Below are 18,303 nucleotides of genomic sequence, written 5' to 3'. Positions count from 1 at the left end.
GCGGGCTGGCGCCCCCCCCCCCCCCCCGGCCCCCCCGCCCCCCCCCCCCCCCCCCCCGCCCCCCCCCCCCCCCCCCCCCCCCCCCCCTATATGATCAAACAAGCGCGATTGGTAACGTTTGTGTATGCTTTGATCCACTTACAGTACTTTTCCCTCACGACATGAGAGTGAAGGACCAAAATGTTGTATTTTCTAGTAAATTATATTAGATGAGGACTTGTAATTCACGTGTTGATTAAGATGCAGTAGTAAAAATGCAAAAGGAGTTGCTTGATGACTCAACAACTGGACCGATATTTTAAGATGATGTAATGAGTTGTTCAGTCAAAGAAGTCATTCCAATTACTGAACTCCGCTATTTCTGCCGAATTTGTTTATGCGAAACTACCTATCCAATATCATCACTTATGCCGATAATGATCGTAGTTAGGCTGCTATAACCGTATTAGACCGAATGATAAAGATGATAAGTAATCGCAGGCAATCTACGGAGTACCTCTAGCAAAATATAGACTTCCAGAAGCTTTTACACTTATCATTCGCAAGCCCTTTAAATGCAAATGATTATTTCATGTCTTTGGGCTCCCTATTTAAAAAGTCACCCGATTATAAATGTACCTAAGGATAACTATTCACAAATTGATGTGGAAGGAGCGAATAAGATAATACACAATGTAAGTAGTTACAGGCAACGGATATTATTTGCTGATTTAAAAGCCACTTTCAAGACTGCACGTAACGTTTCTAAAAACAAAATATTGCTATACTTTAATGTACTAAACACAATTCATATACACATAGCACGCGAATAAGGTTAAAAATAGAAAAGCTGAATGTATATATCCATTTTGCCGCGCGCCACAAACAAATATTATTATGTAGGGATGTGCGGACCAGTTATTTGCTGTTTAATGCCGCCATTGGTTACGTAGCGTCGACGCTGGCTACTTGCATGCGACCGTGTCTGAAGTCCAGATAGCGCGGCTGTAGGCGGCGGCGGTTGTTGGCAGCTGCATGAAACATAAGCATCAGCGTTGCCTGGGCATTAGTGTCTACAGTTTACCTGCTTCAGGGCTCTTCTAAATACGCATCCTTCAGAATGAATAGCGCTCAAGATAAGCCGGAATTACCTGGAACCCAGTCTTCCCCCCCACAAAACTCTGATATTGATCAGCCGTCCGAACATTCCTCTCAGCCAGGTGCTGCGACTGAGGAGATCGAAGAGGGAAGAGCCGCATATACATCTGGAGGCTTCCATCCTGTATATATCGATGATATCTTTAATAACAGATTCAAGGTCCTCAGTAAGATCGGTTATGGGCGCTATTCAACAGTCTGGCTAGTCAGAGATTTACAGGCTAGGTGAGCAGGGTCTCGCTCGCTGTATATTTTATTGTTTTATATATCACTGACGTTCTAACTGCTGCACAGTAATATACAGCATGAATTCCGGGCACTGAAAATATTAAGCGCTGGATCCTATGGTGGCGGGAATGACATCTTTGAAAGAGAAATTTTAACCCATCTCCGAAATGGGGAGGATCGCAATCTGTTCGGCTACAAATACATTTGTCATCTAATCAGTCAATTTGAACACCAAGGCCCAAACGGCACTCACATATGCTTTATCTTTGAGCTCATGGGCGAAACTCTCCTCAGCTTCGGCGCCTGGTTTTCTAGAGGCATGATACCATATTCAGTCATGCGCAGATTCGCAATTCAGCTTGTATTGGCTCTCGACTTTGCGCATTAACTCGACGTTATTCATACAGGTATTAAGAGTGCCGCCAAGGCCTGACGATTCCCTTGATTCTTATGGTAATTGACTCACATATCTCAATTAGATATAAAGCCTGATAATATCTTCGTCAAGTTCCGTGACTACTCCTTGGTTGAGTCTGGATATCTCAAGGCAATAGACATCCCTCAGCAAGACCGAGAAGAACCACAGTACAGTCCTATACCGTGCTGACCGCTGCGTGCTTTCTATTTCAACAGATCAGACGATAATCGTGTGGACGAATTCGACATTAAACTGGGAGATTGGGGTGTCTCCAGCTGGACTGCGAAGCATCTCACTGAGAAGATCCAGCCAGTGGCTCTTCGCTCACCAGAGGTCCTTATTGAAGCTCCTTGGGGCACTGCCACCGACTGGTGGAATCTTGGTGCTGTAATACTGGAACTCTTTCGTGTTGTGAGAATATTCAGTGGCAGAGTCCCTCCAGACGGCCACTACGAGCTCAAGAGACACCTGACTGAAGTTGTTGACCTATTTGGGCCCTTCCCAACGAAACTTCTTGAGAAAGGGAATCCGGATATTGTTGGTAGGCTGTTTGATAGCGAGGGACGCGTTCAAGACCCAGATCCTGTAGACGGGCCTGGTTTGTTATCTGAAGATTGGCTGCCTGGTCTCGATCAAGAACAAAGAGAATGTTTTGTCTCATTCTTGAAGACAATGATGAAGATCGATCCCGAGGAGCGCCCAACACCAGAAGATATTTTGCGACATCCTTGGCTGGGTGCATTAGCGTAGTTTAACAATAGAGTAGATAAAAACGGTACTTAATAATATTGTAACCTTGGTTATACGTGCCCTACTATTTATTTACTATACTTCATAAAGCTGACAAAAACTCTTGCATACCTTCGATGAATATAGAGTAGTAATATAATACACCTATTATAACGAATAGAATCCAGAAGAAGAAAACATACACAATAGTCTAAACCATTGGTCTAAATTACCACTTTGAGCAAATTCCAATTCAGGTATCCTCTACAGCTCATTCATCCGCTAGGACTAGTGTATCCAATCCAAAAGTGAGTAATCTTCGCTAGCGAAAACATCTCTATAGATTACTATAGGCTAATAAGCGCTATGGACGCTCGCGCTCATACTAGATGGTAATATGTACATTAGCATCTGTTTGCGTACCTTTTTATCGGAATTGATATATATTTCCATTCTCTAAAGTTCAAACTATCTGAATTAGTTCTCAGATAAGAACTTAATTTTATTTAATTAGAAGACTGATTGCAAAATTAACTAGATTTGCAACTGTTAATGAAGATACTTGTATGATGAAGAATAGGCTACAGAGGGGTCTGCACAGTGATAGGTGTTACATTTTCAGCTATCAGGTTAAAAAAAAAAATAACACCATTACCCATTCCGAATCCGATGTATGTCAACCCTTGCATTATTTTACCCGCCATCAGCAAACATATAATAACGCAAATATTCCGGCTAAGAGCCAACAGTGCTGAGCCGTAACCGACGTGGTGCAAATTGGCTTTGATTTGTTTCCCCCATCAATACTTTTGGCGTCAACTAAATCTATAAATGGACGAACAACGAGCTTTTTCACATAAACGTCTGCGAGTTGGGGTTGACGTAGGCGGTACAAACACTGACGGTGTGCTTATTGATTTAACTTATCCCTCGGAGCCAGACAAGGCCATACTAGCTTGGCACAAGACACCTACGACACCGGATCCGAGCGACGGCATAAAAACCGCACTCAGCAACTTACTTAAGTCGACGGATAGAAAATCGGATATTGTCAGCGTGACGATAGGAACCACACACTTTGTTAACGCTGTTGTAGAGCGAGATGCCAATCGGCTCTCCAGGGTTGCCGTGCTGAGGCTGGGCTACCCCTTCAGCAAACATACGAAGCCTTGCAGTGAATGGCCAAATGACTTGCGAAGACTCGTGCTCGGCCATCACGCTTTATTGAGAGGAGGGCTACAAGTGGACGGCAGACCCATCGACGACATCGATCCAGCTGAAGTTCGAGCAGAGTGTGCACTTATCAAGCAAAAGGGTATTCATTCAGTCGTCGTTAATGGAATCTACAGTCCCCTCGATTCCGGAGAGAGCCAGGAACAGCTTGTAGCTGAGATTGTGCGCCAAGAGCTGCCGGACTGTGATGTTGTACTCTCCAGCGAGGTTGCCAATATTGGGTTCATCGAGCGTGAAAACGCCGCGATCCTCAACGCAGCCATCTTGCGATATGCGCGGCAGACTTTACGCTTATTTCAGCGACCACTAAAACAACTGGGCCTGAACTGCCCGGTATTTATAACTCAAAATGACGGAACAGTCCTCCCAGGACGACTTGCTGCAAATTTGCCAATAAGGACGTTTTCTAGTGGGCCGACCAATAGCATGCGCGGAGCTGCTTTTCTTGTAGAGAAGTATTCGCTGGGCAAACAGGACGGTAAGAAGCCAATGATAGTGGTCGATATTGGTGGTACAACCACGGATATTGGACTTCTGCTTCCTTCAGGTTTCCCAAGGCAGCGAGCGGCTTTCAGCAACTTGGCAGGGGTTAGAATGAACTTTTCTTACCCAGACGTCGCCAGCATCGGTCTTGGCGGAGGGTCGCTCGTCCATCGTGATAAGGGCATGACTGTTGGTCCAGAGAGTGTCGGCCACCGACTTACAGATGATGCAATGGTATTTGGTGGCGCTGTCCTGACAGCCACCGACTGTGCTGTTTCAGCGGATTCTACTTTAGCGATCGGTTCACCGGAGGTGCTTGCGGCACGCTCTGGTTTAGGCGCAGAAGAAATTCACGATTTCCAGGAAGCTGTAAAGTCAAAGTTGGAACAGGCTATAGACTCTATGAAGACGTCTCCGGAAGACCTGCCTGTGCTGTTGGTTGGTGGTGGCGCTATCTTGGCTCCGAGCAAGCTTAAAGGCGCGAGTGAAGTGCTCCGGCCGCCATGGTCAGGCATTGTGAATGCAATTGGTGCGGCCATGGCTGGGTTGAGCGTTGTGATCGATACCATCAAGACGATTGGCCCTAATACAGAACAGCAGTGGCTTGAAGATATTAAGATATCTGCCATCAACAAAACAGTCGATGCAGGCACCCTTCCTTTGTCAGTTCAAATTGTCGAGATGGAGACACTCCCGATGTCGGTAAGTTTATGGGGCTACCTAAAATGCTTGCATATCAATAGGCCAGGCACTAACTCGTTTCACGCAAGTATGTCGAAAACAAAGCCCGATTTATTGTTCGCGCTGTAGGTGATTTCGATTATAACACTCTGAGTCTAGAGTTTACAGTTGATGGTATGGGCGATGTGGATAACCCAGTAAATTCAGTGGACGACTTGAACACTTCCCAGGGCGAGCGTAAAACAGGCCCTGGTGATTTTCTCATAACTCCAGTAGAGGAATATAGAGTATCAGATGGATATTCTAGCGACTTGCGTTCATACAAGCCCAAGGTCAAGGGTCGAGTGTGGTGTCTTAGCGAGACGGATATTTACTGGATTGCTACCGGGTGCAATATTCTCGGATCAGGAGGTGGTGGCTATCCATTCCCGACGGCTATGCGCCTTCGACAAATGATACGCAATGGCGATTTGATTCGCGTGGTCGACTCTCGTGATGTCGACGATAAAGCCGTTGTGGGAGGAGCATGCTTCGGCGGCGCCCCCAATGTCTTTTCCGAGAGACTTCCGGCGGACGAGCTACTTGAGGCTCAGAGAGAGCTAATGCGACTATTAGAAGACCCAATCACGCATCTCAATTGCTTGGAAGTCGGTGGTGCAAACGGCATGCAAAGCTTTGTGGTCGGTGCCAGCTCGAACCTTGACTTGCCGACTGTCGATGGCGACTACTGTGGTCGCGCATACCCCGTGCTATGGCAGACAACGCCATATGTTTATGGTGATCGCCAGCCGGTGTATCTACCCATGGCGCTTAGTGATGGCAATGGAGCTTCGGTAATTGTTTCCCAGGCCAAATCAGACAAAGTTGTTGAACGACTCCTACGCGCCGCGATTAGTGAGCTCGGATCTCTCGCCGGTGTGGCTGTTGCGCCCGCTTCTGGCGCCGAGTACAAACGCTGGGCTATTCATAACACCCTGTCGCAATCATGGCGTATCGGAAAAGCCGTACACTTGGCACGTCAGTTGAATAGTCTTGATACGATGGCAGAGTCTATTGTCAACGAGTGCGGCGGTCCTGATGCTGCCAAGGTTCTATGGTGAGGAAAAATCGTCAGTGTGAGGCGGACGCTTCGTAAAGCCCATCTCTATGGTGAGTGTATTATTGAGGGCGAGGGTGGAGACAGTTTCAATGGCCATGTTGTACTCCCATTCAAAAATGAGAATATCGCTGCCATAAAGAAATCTCCTAGCAGCGAACCGATCAAATCGTCTTCTTTAGATTCTGAAGATCTTCAAGGCGAGATATTAGCCGTTGTGCCAGACCTTGTCGCCGTCCTAGATGCCGAAGATGGTGAAGGTATTGGTACGCAGGATTACCGATATGGCCAACGTGTTATTGTCATAGGCATTGCTGCAAGCGAGCAATGGACCGGTACTGAAGAGGGTATCAGAATCGGAGGCCCTGAGGGCTTTGATATGGGATATTTGAAGTACAAGCCGCTTGGAAACTACTCAGCTCCAAAGAGCGTTATTGATGAGTACAATATCTCTTAGATTACTTTCATAAAAAAAGTCATATTGCATAAGGCAAGTGATTTGAGCAGGACGGAGCTGCTGCTTGGAACAACAATTAGGCTATTACCGAACATAGAAAATGAAAAGAACTGTATGAAATATCCTTGACTTGCATTCTAAGGGGCACTTTCATAATTATTCTGAGACCGAAAATAAAAAATGGCTTTGCGAACAAAAAAAAATCCCTTTATATTCCACGGCATCCGAGGCCAAGGTAGGCAGCATACCCTTTCTCTTTTTTTTCTTTCCCCCCTTCCTTTTTTGAACGCATTAGAAGGGGGCTGCACGTACGTATTCAATGCTCCAGAAGAATCGCACACAGCTAAAGAATAACATTGAAGTGGCGATTATGTAATAACAATAAGACTATTCAAACACGTTTGGGTGCCTGCTTGTTTGGAACAGCTTGGTAACTTAACGAGTGAGTTAAATCACCGCTACGTTAGGTGATGCTTAAAAAGTTTTACCTGGTTCTTCATGGTAGTGGGAGGGACACGTGCGCGAGGCAGGCACTGTGATAAGTCTGCCCATCTCAAATCTGTTGTCCAATAAGCATTTTGTTGGTATGACTAAATGAAAAAGTAACCACCGACAAAAGATACCGAAGAAGTGGACGAGTTATATGTGAACTGTTGGATCGATGCCCCCTGGCTTCTTGGCTACAGCACTAGCTGAGGCAGAGTGTTCTGGGCGCCGCCATTCAAACGTTCTGGGCACCGAGCCGTGGCACGTGCTGCGGCGTGGCAAGAAATAAGGCCTTGGCAGACGTTAACAAGTATATGTAGCTAATGGCATTAAAATAAATTGCCTCTACGCTAACCCATAGTACGTATGCGCAAAGGACCCTGAATTGTCGTTTCTTGCTGCTAGTTCTCGAGAAATACTATTAAATCTAGCCGTAAACCATCATAGCTGCAAAAAGCCGCTCGTGGCAGGGGCCGCCACTCCATGGTAAGAGATCTGGAAATAGCTAGCGTTAGATTCGCCGCCAAGCTTAATTATTAAGTTTATGCAGCGGTCCCCCAGTAGTCAACCTTACTGTGGTTAAGCTCAATGATTTGCCAAGCTTGGCAAAGCCGACGAAAGAAATCTTTTTCTTAATGTATTCAAGCACGTGCTCTGTCGCAATCGATATTTTCATGTTAGTGCCTCTACAGGCTTTTCATCATCATATTGTCTCCTGCACGAACGAAGCTCAGGCTAGAGAGCACCTGCTATATCAATCCAGGTATCCGAGCGTTGTAGATTTCTGGCCCTACTCCTGTTGTCATCGTAATATGCTTCTACGCTGTCCGTCTTGCCCTGTTTCCTGGGCATTCACGCGACACTTCGTCCAACTTTGAGATATGGTGGACTATGCGGCCGCTTCAGGAATCTCTTGGCCGAAGTATCATACCCAGTCAGTGGGTCCGGGGGCTATATCGATCTACCGTTAAGATGTCTTGCTGGAACCCACGTGTATTTTTTTAAAGATCTGATAGGAAGAAAGACGATTCATAATATCTCGCTGAAGGTGGCCTCATTCAACGGCGTCGTCCGGTTGAACGATGCGAAGTTCCACAAATACATTGCCAAGCAGCTGCTGCCTCAAGTCTAAGCGAAACATATTGCCATACGTCGACTTGTTTTACCATTTCCCTGTGATATTCGTATTTACTAAGAGACTTCGGTATCTTAAGTGGGAAAAGACCACAATATTATACTCCACTTTATTCTTATTTTCCTCTAATAGACTCTACAATCCATTGACGGATGTGAGCACGCGAATAGCCATGAAGTTGGACCGAAACGTAAGAATTCTAACACCCTGCGCTATGGCCGTCTTTCGGCTACAGGATGCACACGTGCTAGTGAGACTCGCATATGGAAGATTTGTATAATATCTGACACATCCTGTGCAGCAGTCCTGAGATTCCATCTCGGTTTCTTTTCTTTCATCATTCAAATCCTCCAAAGACTACTCTGGTTGCCTCTTTGAGCTGCCCAGGTACTCATCTTTCAAAATGGTGCTCCATCAATACGATTACATCTTTGCCATTGGCACTTTATTTGCCATGCTAGATGCCTATAACAACGGTGCAAGTGCGTCTCTTGAAATACAGCTTCAATGAATGAATATACGAAGCAACATGATGCTCACATTACTTGTCTCCTTTAGATGATGTTGCCAACTCTTGGGCTACCAGTGTCTCATCTAGATCAATCTCATACCGACAAGCTATGGTCCTCGGAACCGTCTTCGAGATGCTAGGCGCCATTACTGTTGGTGCCCGAACTGCGGATACTATCAAGAACGGTATTATTCCAAACGCTGCTTTCCAAGGCAACGCTGGTGTCCAGATGCTTGCTTTTACATGTGCTCTTGCCGCCGCATCCTCCTGGGTAATGTGGTGTACTCGCCATTCTGCTCACGTGTCCTCTACCTACTCGCTCATCTCTGCTGTTGCTGGCGTCGGTGTCGCAACGGTAGGCGCAGGACAAGTCCAGTGGGGATGGAACAATGGCAAGGGCCTCGGCGCCATCTTTTCTGGACTGGGAATGGCCCCTGCCATCGCTGGAGGCTTTGCTGCTACTATTTTCCTTCTGATTAAGTTTGTTGTCCATGTCAGGAAGAGTCCTGCTAAATGGGCAGTATATACCTCCCCATTCTTCTTTCTCATTGCTGGCACAATCTGCACTCTATCAATTGTCTACAAGGGATCTCCCAACCTCGGCTTGGGCAAGAAGCCAGCATGGTACATTGCTGCCGTCACTATGGGCACAGGCGGAGGTGTTTGCCTTCTATCTGCCCTCTTCTTTGTGCCTTTTGCGCGCGCCAAGATTCTAAAGAAAGACTACACTGTCAAGTGGTGGATGTTTATCCTCGGCCCTCTCCTTTGGAATCGCCCAGCTCCTGCCGATGCTGAATCTGCTGCCGTCCCCAACTATGCCGTTGTTCAAGAAGAAGAGCATGTTCATGAATCTAGCCGTTCGTTACAGACCGAGTCACTCGATAGCGACTCGCCGAAGAAGACTGATAGCGACGACATCACGACCACCCCTATTCCGACTGAGAAAAACCTTTCATTGGTCGAGGCCAATAAACCTAGCTATGAGGAACAAACAAAAGCAAATGATGCCAAATTTAATTCCCACCTTTACAGAAGTCGAGGGCCAATTGGCTGGGCCATGCGCACACTTCGCGATAACCCCATGGGTCCAGGTCAAGTATACGAGTGGCATAATATCAGAATCTTGGCAAAGCGCATCCCAGCCATGATTGTTTGTGGTGTTCTCTATGGATTTTATTACGATATTCATGCTGCCCAGACCGGTACTGAGGGAACCCCCGATGGTGATCGCATGAAGCGTGTATACGCCAATGCTGAGAAGTATTCGAACGAAGTTGAGCACACATACTCTTTCATTCAGGTTTTGACAGCATGTACTGCTTCTTTTGCCCATGGTGCTAATGATATTGGCAACTCTGTCGGGCCTTGGGCCGTCATCTACTCTGCTTGGAGAACTGGTAACGCTGCTGCGGCAAAAGCCCCTGTTCCTGTTTGGCAATTAGCTGTTTTGGCTGCTATGATATCAATCGGTCTCATCACCTACGGTTATAACATTATGAAAGGTAAGTATCGCTAAACTTCCATCCTTTGCTTAGTGTTAGCTGCTAACTGTGAGAAATAGTCATGGGTAATAAGATTACCTACCACTCTCCTTCTAGAGGTGCTTCCATGGAAATGGGCGCTGCTATTACTGTTCTTGTCTTTTCTCAGTACTCTCTGCCTGTCTCTACATCTATGTGTATCACTGGCGCAACAGTTGGAGTTGGTCTCTGCAACGGTACACTGAAAGCTGTTAACTTCCAGCGAGTTGGGCTTCTGCTATTTTCTTGGATCATGACTATTCCCATCGCAGGCACCCTCGGCGGTATCCTCATGGGTCTCTTCCTAAATGCGCCACACTTCGCATCATAAGATAGTTCAAAAGAAAAATTAGATAAGATGGTTTAGAAGTATACTAATTAATAGAACTTTTTCGGATATTTTGAAACCAAGACTGGATGTCATAAATTAATCGGTATTTTAGTTGCTCGCTTCTTGCTCAGCTATGCATAACTTTATATATTTTCGCCATACGGATGAGGGGTTTTTTTGTCTTTATTTTGAATTTATAAAAGAAAACGATCAGCTCTTCAATGATAAAAGAATGTAGATAATGAAAACTACTGCCGCCTTTGTAAGGGTTTATTTGTTATTTTAAGCGAATCAGCCGAACCTTCACATCGAAAATCACAGTGGGTTTCCACAGGGTAACACCACTATTTCCACGCAAATAAACTGGTCTTCCACACACATGTCTAAAATTAATCAGACAGCGCCAGCTTGCTTTCTCATCATTAGCAGATCAAGCTACCAGACTGATTCCATAGCCCTTTGTGGAGACGGATATGTTTTTTACTCCAATTAAATTTGGATTGCTTAAACTCAAGGGGTCGATGTATGCGATGTATGTAACTATAGCGTCGATTACAAATCCAAAAATGACTTTAGAGTCGGAATTACACAATCGAGAAAAGCCACCAAATGAGATAACAGGGAGACTTTATTGGAAAGTCAGCCAGAGAGTTCTACTGTTAGCAAGATTGGGTAATACATGACAAATAATACATGTACGTCTGTTTGTAAAATGAAAGCATTGCTGCACCGAAATGAATGGTTGTGAGATACAACATACAAATATCACGGTAAACCAATACATTATTTCATATTGGCGGAAATGTTAAGCTGGATTTTATAAACTACTCACTTTCAAACAGAAACAGAAAATACCCAAATAAATACAAAATGGCTAATGAGGGTTACTGGCTTGTTGGAGTTGGAGAGCGCCCCAAACTTGGCCCTGGAGACTTATACGAACCTGGAAAAGGGGAAATGTTGATACAGGTTCGTTTAATCTCTGATATGTGAGCTGCTGGATTCATAGAATTATACTAATTTGGGAACCAAGGTGAAAGCCGTAGCGGTTCAGCCTGGGGAATGGAAAATGCAAGAGGGCCTCATCCCAATCTCACTTAAATATCCAACCATTATTGGCCGTGAGTGCATATAGTATTTTTCTTTTTTCATCTTCATTGCTAAAATATAACAGTTTCTGCCTCTGGTATCGTTAAAAAGACGGGTCCTGGAGTAACCCGATTTCAGCCTGGCGATCGCATCTTGACAAATACTACGGGTGTTCTACGAAATGATAGTCGCTTTGGGGCCTATCAAAAATACTGCCTCGTCCCGGAAAATCTGGCTTCAAAGGTTCGTTGGTTGTAAAGGAAAAAAAAAATTGGTATGAATGCTCATTGCTATTATTCTCAGATTGGTGACGTGCCCTTTGGTGAAGCTGCGAATCTTGCGACTTCTTATGCAGCAATGAGCGCTCTAGTCCTTCATCTCCGTTTAAACAAGCCGCAGATACCAAGTGCCATTTCGACCGGTGAAAAGATTCTTGTTTGGGGAGTGTCGTCGTCAATGGGAATATTTGCTGCACAGCTAGCAAGACAAGCTGGCTACGAAGTTGTTGGCGTTGCATCTGGACGCCATCGCGAGCTGGCAGCGCAATTTGGGATCGCTCATTTCGTGGACCGTACAGCAGCGGATGTTGTCGCTGTAGCCTCTTCATTGGGTCCATTCAAGGCTGTTTTCGCAGCGGCTGATTCCGCCGAAGACCAAGTTAAAATCGGTAAAATTTTAGCCGCTTTAGGAGGTGGCTCATTTTTGACCACAATGGGAGTCCGCGCGGGAGTACAATTGCCCGAACATGTTACTGGGCATTTTGTCCAGTATATTGATGACTACTTGGACGAAAAGAATCGTGAGTTTACAGAGTGGTTTTGGTGGAATTATTTAGAGACTGCTTTGGAACAGAAACAGCTCAAGTCTATCCCTATTACAGCTGTTGGGGGATTAGATAAAACAGAAGAGGCCTGGAGGATTCTGAAATATGGCGAAAATCACGGCACTAGATTGATCATTGTGCCAGAATAAACAAATGCGAGTTCCGCGGAACAAAGAGAGCCATTGGCTAGTTTATATAAGATACTCTGCAGTTATTTATTTATATAGAGATCGTTCTAGGCGAATAAGATAGTGCCCTTTGCAGACTCGTCTTCTAGTGAAGAGGGAATATATTTTGTAAATTTGAAGTCATTGAAATATTGATTGTCATGGTTCAAAGTTCGTAGACGGATCTTGTATACTATTGGGTAATAAGCTGGTAATAAAATTCTGTACCACTAACAGCGGCAGTAGTAGGAAAATTTGAAGAGAAGCGCCCTCTCAACATGTGGGTCACGCGCGGTCAAGGAACACTTCCAAGTGAACATGACAATACATGCATAACCAGTTTACAAATTCCTACATTTTTCCAAAATTCACGGTAAGTCACTGTTTCGACATGACGATACCCCCTTACAATGACAGCTATGTCATCATCGACAGAAATGGCATTATTGAGAACAAACACTTTGTTCACGCTGCCATTGTGGATTCCACGGGACAGCTTCTATTTAGCCTAGGGGATCCCTTACGTATTACTTTGCTGCGTTCAGCTGCGAAGCCTGCTCAAGCGCTGGCAGTCGCAGAAACTGGGGCGCTTGAGAAGTTTGATTTTGATGATGCTGATCTAGCCCTCATGTGCGCCTCACATAGCAGCGAGGACCGACATATTGCGCGGGCTCAGAGAATGCTAGCTAAATCGCAGCACACTGAAGACCAACTACAGTGTGGTGGCCATCCTGCTCTCAACCCAGCGGTAAACCGCGCATGGATAAAGCGTGATTTTGAACCTACAGGGATCCACAACAACTGCTCTGGCAAACACGCGGGTATGCTAGCGGGAGCTAGAGCTCTGGCTGCTTCTTCAAATGACTACCACTTGTTGACGCATCCAATTCAAGCAAGAGTCAGGAGAATTGTAGAGGAACTGTCCGGCTTGAGCGAAGAGGAAGTCAAGTGGGGAGTTGACGGATGTAACATGCCAGCACCGGCACTCCCGCTCTCTTGCCTTGCAAAGGTATATGCTTCGTTCGCTGAGGCATCTGACGCGTTGGCAAGCGGCGATAGTATCGCTTCCAGAACGCAGCGTATGGGGCAAATATTTAACGCCATGTCCCAAATGCCTGAATTGGTTGGCGGCGAAGGTCGATTTTGTACTCTTCTCATGGAAGCTTTCCAGGGATCGCTGATTGGCAAAGTCGGCGCAGACGGTTGTTACGGCGTTGGAATGCGCGAATCGGAGATATCGCGGAACATGGGAGCTGTTGGTGCGGTTGGCATCGCGGTAAAGATTGAAGACGGCAGCTTGGATATCCTTTATGCCGCAGTTGCTGAAATTCTAGGACGGATGAAGATTTACAATCAAGAAAGCAAAGAAAATCTGGACGCATATCACCATCCTAAAATTAAAAATACCAAGGGCATTGTTACAGGCAGTACGAAATTTCACTTTAGTTTTCGACCAACCAGCTAGGCGATACTGACTTGAGGGCTGAGCGGAAGTACTACCGCGGGCAACGCGGAGATTTCGGATCTTAGTTTTGATTCCTGCCGAATTCTTACATTTATAATAAAGATTTTGTACTTCTCTAATCTCCGATAGAAAACTATAAAAGTATATGCCCTTGGGGTGTGTTAACATCATACGCTCCTGTATGCTTATCTTACAGGAGCAGTAGCTGTAGGTTTTACATTTTCTATCCTAATAAAGCAAATCCCTATGTCATCAAAATTCCTCTGCTTTGTGTGGCAAATCTACGTTCTGCAAGATATTTTGACCATTGATCAATACGAAACAGAGCATAAGTGATACCTAGACTTTAATATAGCATCGCGCGGTTTCCAATAAGTGAAAATCAGCCAGGAAGTTATATACCCATATACTACTTAAGACCTATCGCTACACCACGTGTCAGGTAACATAGTACAATACAACGGCAAGGTACCGTATACTATGAACGTTAGAAGACTTAAAAAAATAAAAATAAAAATAAAAAACTTAATTTAGGATGGCTCATGAGGTAGGGTAACCACAAACGCCACATACTGAAGAAACACAAGATAGTATCGAAAACTGTGGGTCGCTCACTTTGGAATTAGTATTATTAGATATCTAAAAAGATGTATTCTATTTCATTAGATTTAGGGGCCTTGGTTGCACTACACATGGCAGGCGAAAAAAAGTTTGGCGGAGCAAAATCGACCATCCTCGGCTGGATTGCCTAATGGGCGGAATCGGTATCTTCGGTAATGTAGAGCGCTAAATCTGGAGTAGAAGTGGATTTTAGTATAAATATCGCAGGGAAGTGGCCACCAGTGCACTGCAAACGGCGAACTATCCTGTACCTAGGCCTCCCTATTAGTTCAAGTATCATATAATTGCGACATATGGCTTCATATAGTGGCACTTGTAATTGTGGTTCTGTCACCGTTACACTCGCTACAGCCCCATCTATGACTTATGCATGCCATTGGTGAGATATATATTGCTTCAGTATTAAGACACTATATTAATAAATATGCCAGCCTGAATTGTCGTCGTGCTGGCGGACGTACGCTTAACATCGCTATTAACTGTGTCTCACTCGACTGACAGTTGAACAGCTTTCTCGATTAATTATATTCTTGGCGAAGACGAAGTAACGGTGCATGATTCTAATGATTCAAGAAAGCAGTATATTGATATCAACACTATATCTAAAGCTACAGTGAAGGTTCGTTTATTCGGTTTAATGTAGGTCTATCGAATATTTACTAATCCATGTTGTTTAATTAGCGAACATTTTGCCAAACGTGTGGAAGGTCCGATCAATCAGTATATTAACGATTATATAGAAAGCATTGCTGACTTTATACTGATTCCATAGCCCTATCTACAGCCAACTGGAAAGTATGGCGGGAAAATACTTTATAAAAGCTTCTCTGTTTGATGAGATCATTCCAACAAAGACAGATGTCTACCAGGATCGGCAGATTCATTGGATATGAACACTATTACTTCATCTTCTCTTTGACTTGATATTGGGTGTTCTATTGTATCATATCTCTACCCTAACAGAATCTTTAATAGTGTCGATAGCCATTTTTGAACATGAGAATTTTGGTAAAGCGATCTTGAGAAGATGATACTTCTGAGCTTTATGTATTTGATACTAAGGCACTTGAAGAATTTCTGGTACTAACAGCTAAATTTACGTTCTGACGTCATAGCCACCGACAAAAGTTCAATCAAGAGCTACGCAATATGTCTTTTTAGTTGCAAATATCGTCCAATTTCTGTGATATATGTTCAGAGTCTGGCTGTCTAGCTGTCTAGCTGGTGTAGAAACGAATCCTTTGATCTGCCTCGGAGAGATTTTCCGAACCGCCAAAATAATACACCAAAACTACAGAAAAATGCAATCAAGGCCATCAGTGTCATAATAGGCGCGAGATAGCCAATCTCAAGTGTCCAGGGCGTGATAAATTTGCCAAACCCGTAGCCCCACACATTCTTGTTACTTTTATTGACCATTAGCTAGAAAAAGAATGATTATGACGTGAATAGTTTGACTTACATAGTAATTGCAACAAAAACAGCGCCCGTGGCTGGTTTGTAGCTGTCAACGGCGTAGGTTGATGCTATACTCGGTAAACTTGTTACTTGCATTCCGAGCAAAGTATACCCTACAATGACAATGACTTGCCACGACCATAGCCGACTATAGCCTACGCCAACCACGACAAGGCCAATGATCATGATTAAAGCGTAAGGAATCATGGTAATCAGTCTCATTTCAGGCTCTCTAATACCTCGATTGCGCTTGGTAAAGTAACTTGCAACCCAGTCTGATAGTGGACCAGAGGTCAATAATCCAATCATCTGGCCTGCAAAAATAGCGAAATTGGTAAATCCGACTTGTTCGGTTGAAAAATTATAGGGCGGCGCTCCAAAAAATTGTTGCTGGGTCAAGTTGGCCATTAGAAAGCCGGATGCGGAAAATGAAACAACAAAAGCGGCAAACTCAACAATAGGGAAGGCAAGAAGATACCATGGAAGCCATAATTCTTGCAAAATATTCCCCTGATATGAGCCCCAAGGACTAAATTGCTTTAGAGACGGGTGCCCTCGCGATAGCCAATGATCCTGAGGTTGTTGATTGGAAACATTCTCTGAATGGTCTATAACAGAGCTGCTCTTCATTTCCGGTAGGTTAACGGGTGCAGCAGGCTCCGAAAGCTGTTTGTTATGTGTTTTTCGAGCGAAACGTGTTTCTGGAAGAAGCACAATGTTTAGAATCAGAGTGAAGATGAGAAGGCCCGTGTTAAACCACCAGAAGCTCCTCCACCCATAACGCTCAGCCATACTGCCAGCTATAATGGGACCAATCTATCAAGCGTTAGCGACGTGTCACGTCTAAAAGGTCTATGTACGAACAGCAAGAGACCCAAAGTAAATTGTAAAGTACAATGTCTGATATTTGCCACGATCATGAAGAAAGATAACGTCAGCAATTATTTGCGGCATCATACTTTCACATGGGCCAGCGCCGAAGCCGTTGAGGCTAGTAAACGTTAACGATTCAATTTTCTGTATCGTAATCGCGCATAAATGCACTGGAAGGCGAATCATACGCGGATGCTCCAAGAAAAGATTTGTAACTGGTGGCTCGCACTCTCCAAATTGAAGAAATGGTACATACTAGAGTGCTGAAAATAAGAGCTGGCCTTCTACCGAAGCATGTCGAGATCGGAACCCATACTAAATTGCTAAAGCCGAGTACCAGGATTGTCACAGCTAAAACCAGCGATTAGTGGTGACTGCAGATTGAGTGATGGGTTATTATCATTAGCGAAAGCTCACCAGTCGTCTGAATAGCATCGGCCAGATCAATGTTCCACTCCTCCATGTACAATCCTATGTAGAGTAAAAAAAGTTATTAGGTGTCAGAAACCTATGTTGTCATTTTGAGATACTCACCGAATAGAGGCGCATTTGCAAGAGGACCAAGATTTTGACTAATGGAGACAAAGCTAACGCAAAGCAAAGTCGTGATTTTCCATAGTAAAGACCAGTTCAGAGGGTCAAGGGGGTCATCGGAAGGCTGGGGAACGAGTACGCGCCCCTCTTCTTTACTATTGCTGGATTTGATGAAATAGTGAGATCCAACATCTACCATCACCTCAGTCCCAGGATATATCCTAATATCGAGCTCATTCTCGATATCCTGCAGAGTGCGATCCCCTAATATTTGGCTCATGATGGAGAGCTTGAAGGCGATGTCAAGAGTGGTTATGCACAGGACCAAAGCTGGAGCCACATAAAAAGGAACGACTTCAAGCCAGCAACACTCTTTATATGAAGGGGGGATGGCAAGGGTACACCTTTACTGCGAGTAATGTAGCGATTCGACCAATTGAATTTCGGGATAACACCACTGCGACATTCTCTAGGGCCGTAAATTGAGCCAGCGATGTGCATGCTCTACATGCTTAGCCAGGCATTAAACTGGCCAGCGACATGGGTATTTAGAACATAGGGCATCATCAATTCGTCAATCGGCAATAAGGCACCGTATCTGTGCTCCATCACCCGAGCCTATACTACATATAGCCCATGCACCATTGGTTACGCAACCTCTGTGCTGATCCGCCCCCAGATTTACCAATCGTTAGCGCAGATTGTTTTCTATCTACTCCATAATAAGCGAGTCAACATCTTCCTTTAATGCTGGATATCCCCGCATTATGTGATAGCCACTGCTAGGTGTCTCTGCTGCTAGTGAACATGAATAAGAGGCGCCTTATG

General features: G+C 44.8%; 7 protein-coding genes across 7 annotated transcripts; 6 read left to right on the top strand and 1 right to left on the bottom strand.

The window, feature by feature from the left end:
• Positions 1–1,099: 1,099 nt before the first annotated feature.
• GGI43DRAFT_427571 (kinase-like protein) lies at positions 1,100–2,571 on the top strand (the record flags this gene model as incomplete). The annotated part of the gene is made up of 4 exons (XM_083208830.1): positions 1,100–1,362; positions 1,432–1,726; positions 1,853–1,965; positions 1,999–2,571. The coding sequence occupies 4 exons, from the start codon at positions 1,100–1,102 to the stop codon at positions 2,531–2,533; spliced, it is 1,206 nt and encodes a 401-aa protein (XP_083060695.1). The 3' UTR covers positions 2,534–2,571.
• A 772-nt stretch (positions 2,572–3,343) lies between these two features.
• On the top strand, positions 3,344–6,462 carry GGI43DRAFT_423061 (hydantoinase/oxoprolinase family protein; the record flags this gene model as incomplete). Its single annotated transcript, XM_083208183.1, has 3 exons — positions 3,344–4,930; positions 4,999–5,980; positions 6,011–6,462. 3 exons carry the CDS (start codon positions 3,344–3,346, stop codon positions 6,460–6,462), a joined length of 3,021 nt encoding a protein of 1,006 aa, XP_083060694.1.
• A 2,071-nt stretch (positions 6,463–8,533) lies between these two features.
• GGI43DRAFT_53394 (phosphate transporter) lies at positions 8,534–10,509 on the top strand. The gene is made up of 2 exons (XM_083209969.1): positions 8,534–10,096; positions 10,156–10,509. The coding sequence occupies exons 1-2, from the start codon at positions 8,704–8,706 to the stop codon at positions 10,443–10,445; spliced, it is 1,683 nt and encodes a 560-aa protein (XP_083060693.1). The 5' UTR covers positions 8,534–8,703; the 3' UTR covers positions 10,446–10,509.
• An 806-nt stretch (positions 10,510–11,315) lies between these two features.
• Positions 11,316–12,524, top strand: GGI43DRAFT_427569 (zinc-binding alcohol dehydrogenase family protein; the record flags this gene model as incomplete). Its single annotated transcript, XM_083208829.1, has 4 exons — positions 11,316–11,414; positions 11,479–11,566; positions 11,620–11,777; positions 11,838–12,524. The coding sequence occupies 4 exons, from the start codon at positions 11,316–11,318 to the stop codon at positions 12,504–12,506; spliced, it is 1,014 nt and encodes a 337-aa protein (XP_083060692.1). The 3' UTR covers positions 12,507–12,524.
• A 339-nt stretch (positions 12,525–12,863) lies between these two features.
• GGI43DRAFT_405791 (L-asparaginase II) lies at positions 12,864–14,247 on the top strand. The gene has a single exon (XM_083206078.1). It carries the CDS (start codon positions 12,916–12,918, stop codon positions 13,987–13,989), a length of 1,074 nt encoding a protein of 357 aa, XP_083060691.1. The 5' UTR covers positions 12,864–12,915; the 3' UTR covers positions 13,990–14,247.
• Positions 14,248–14,864: 617 nt separating this feature from the next.
• Positions 14,865–15,627, top strand: GGI43DRAFT_405790 (GFA family protein). The gene is made up of 5 exons (XM_083206077.1): positions 14,865–14,989; positions 15,042–15,067; positions 15,120–15,229; positions 15,292–15,317; positions 15,383–15,627. Exons 1-5 carry the CDS (start codon positions 14,904–14,906, stop codon positions 15,501–15,503), a joined length of 369 nt encoding a protein of 122 aa, XP_083060690.1. The 5' UTR covers positions 14,865–14,903; the 3' UTR covers positions 15,504–15,627.
• Positions 15,628–15,764: 137 nt separating this feature from the next.
• On the bottom strand, positions 15,765–17,864 carry GGI43DRAFT_405788 (serine/threonine kinase 16). Its single transcript, XM_083206076.1, has 6 exons — positions 17,476–17,864; positions 17,359–17,412; positions 17,130–17,292; positions 16,933–17,059; positions 16,073–16,884; positions 15,765–16,015 (listed from the first exon to the last, which is right to left on the bottom strand). The coding sequence occupies exons 1-6, from the start codon at positions 17,753–17,755 to the stop codon at positions 15,820–15,822; spliced, it is 1,632 nt and encodes a 543-aa protein (XP_083060689.1). The 5' UTR covers positions 17,756–17,864; the 3' UTR covers positions 15,765–15,819.
• Positions 17,865–18,303: the final 439 nt, after the last annotated feature.

Source organism: Trichoderma evansii, assembly GCF_050947405.1.
Source record: "Trichoderma evansii strain SZMC 28006 chromosome Unknown GGI43scaffold_10, whole genome shotgun sequence".
In the NCBI taxonomy this organism is placed as follows: domain Eukaryota; kingdom Fungi; phylum Ascomycota; class Sordariomycetes; order Hypocreales; family Hypocreaceae; genus Trichoderma; species Trichoderma evansii.
Note: the sequence above shows the minus strand (reverse complement) of the source record. Positions and strands in the feature narration are given on the sequence as shown.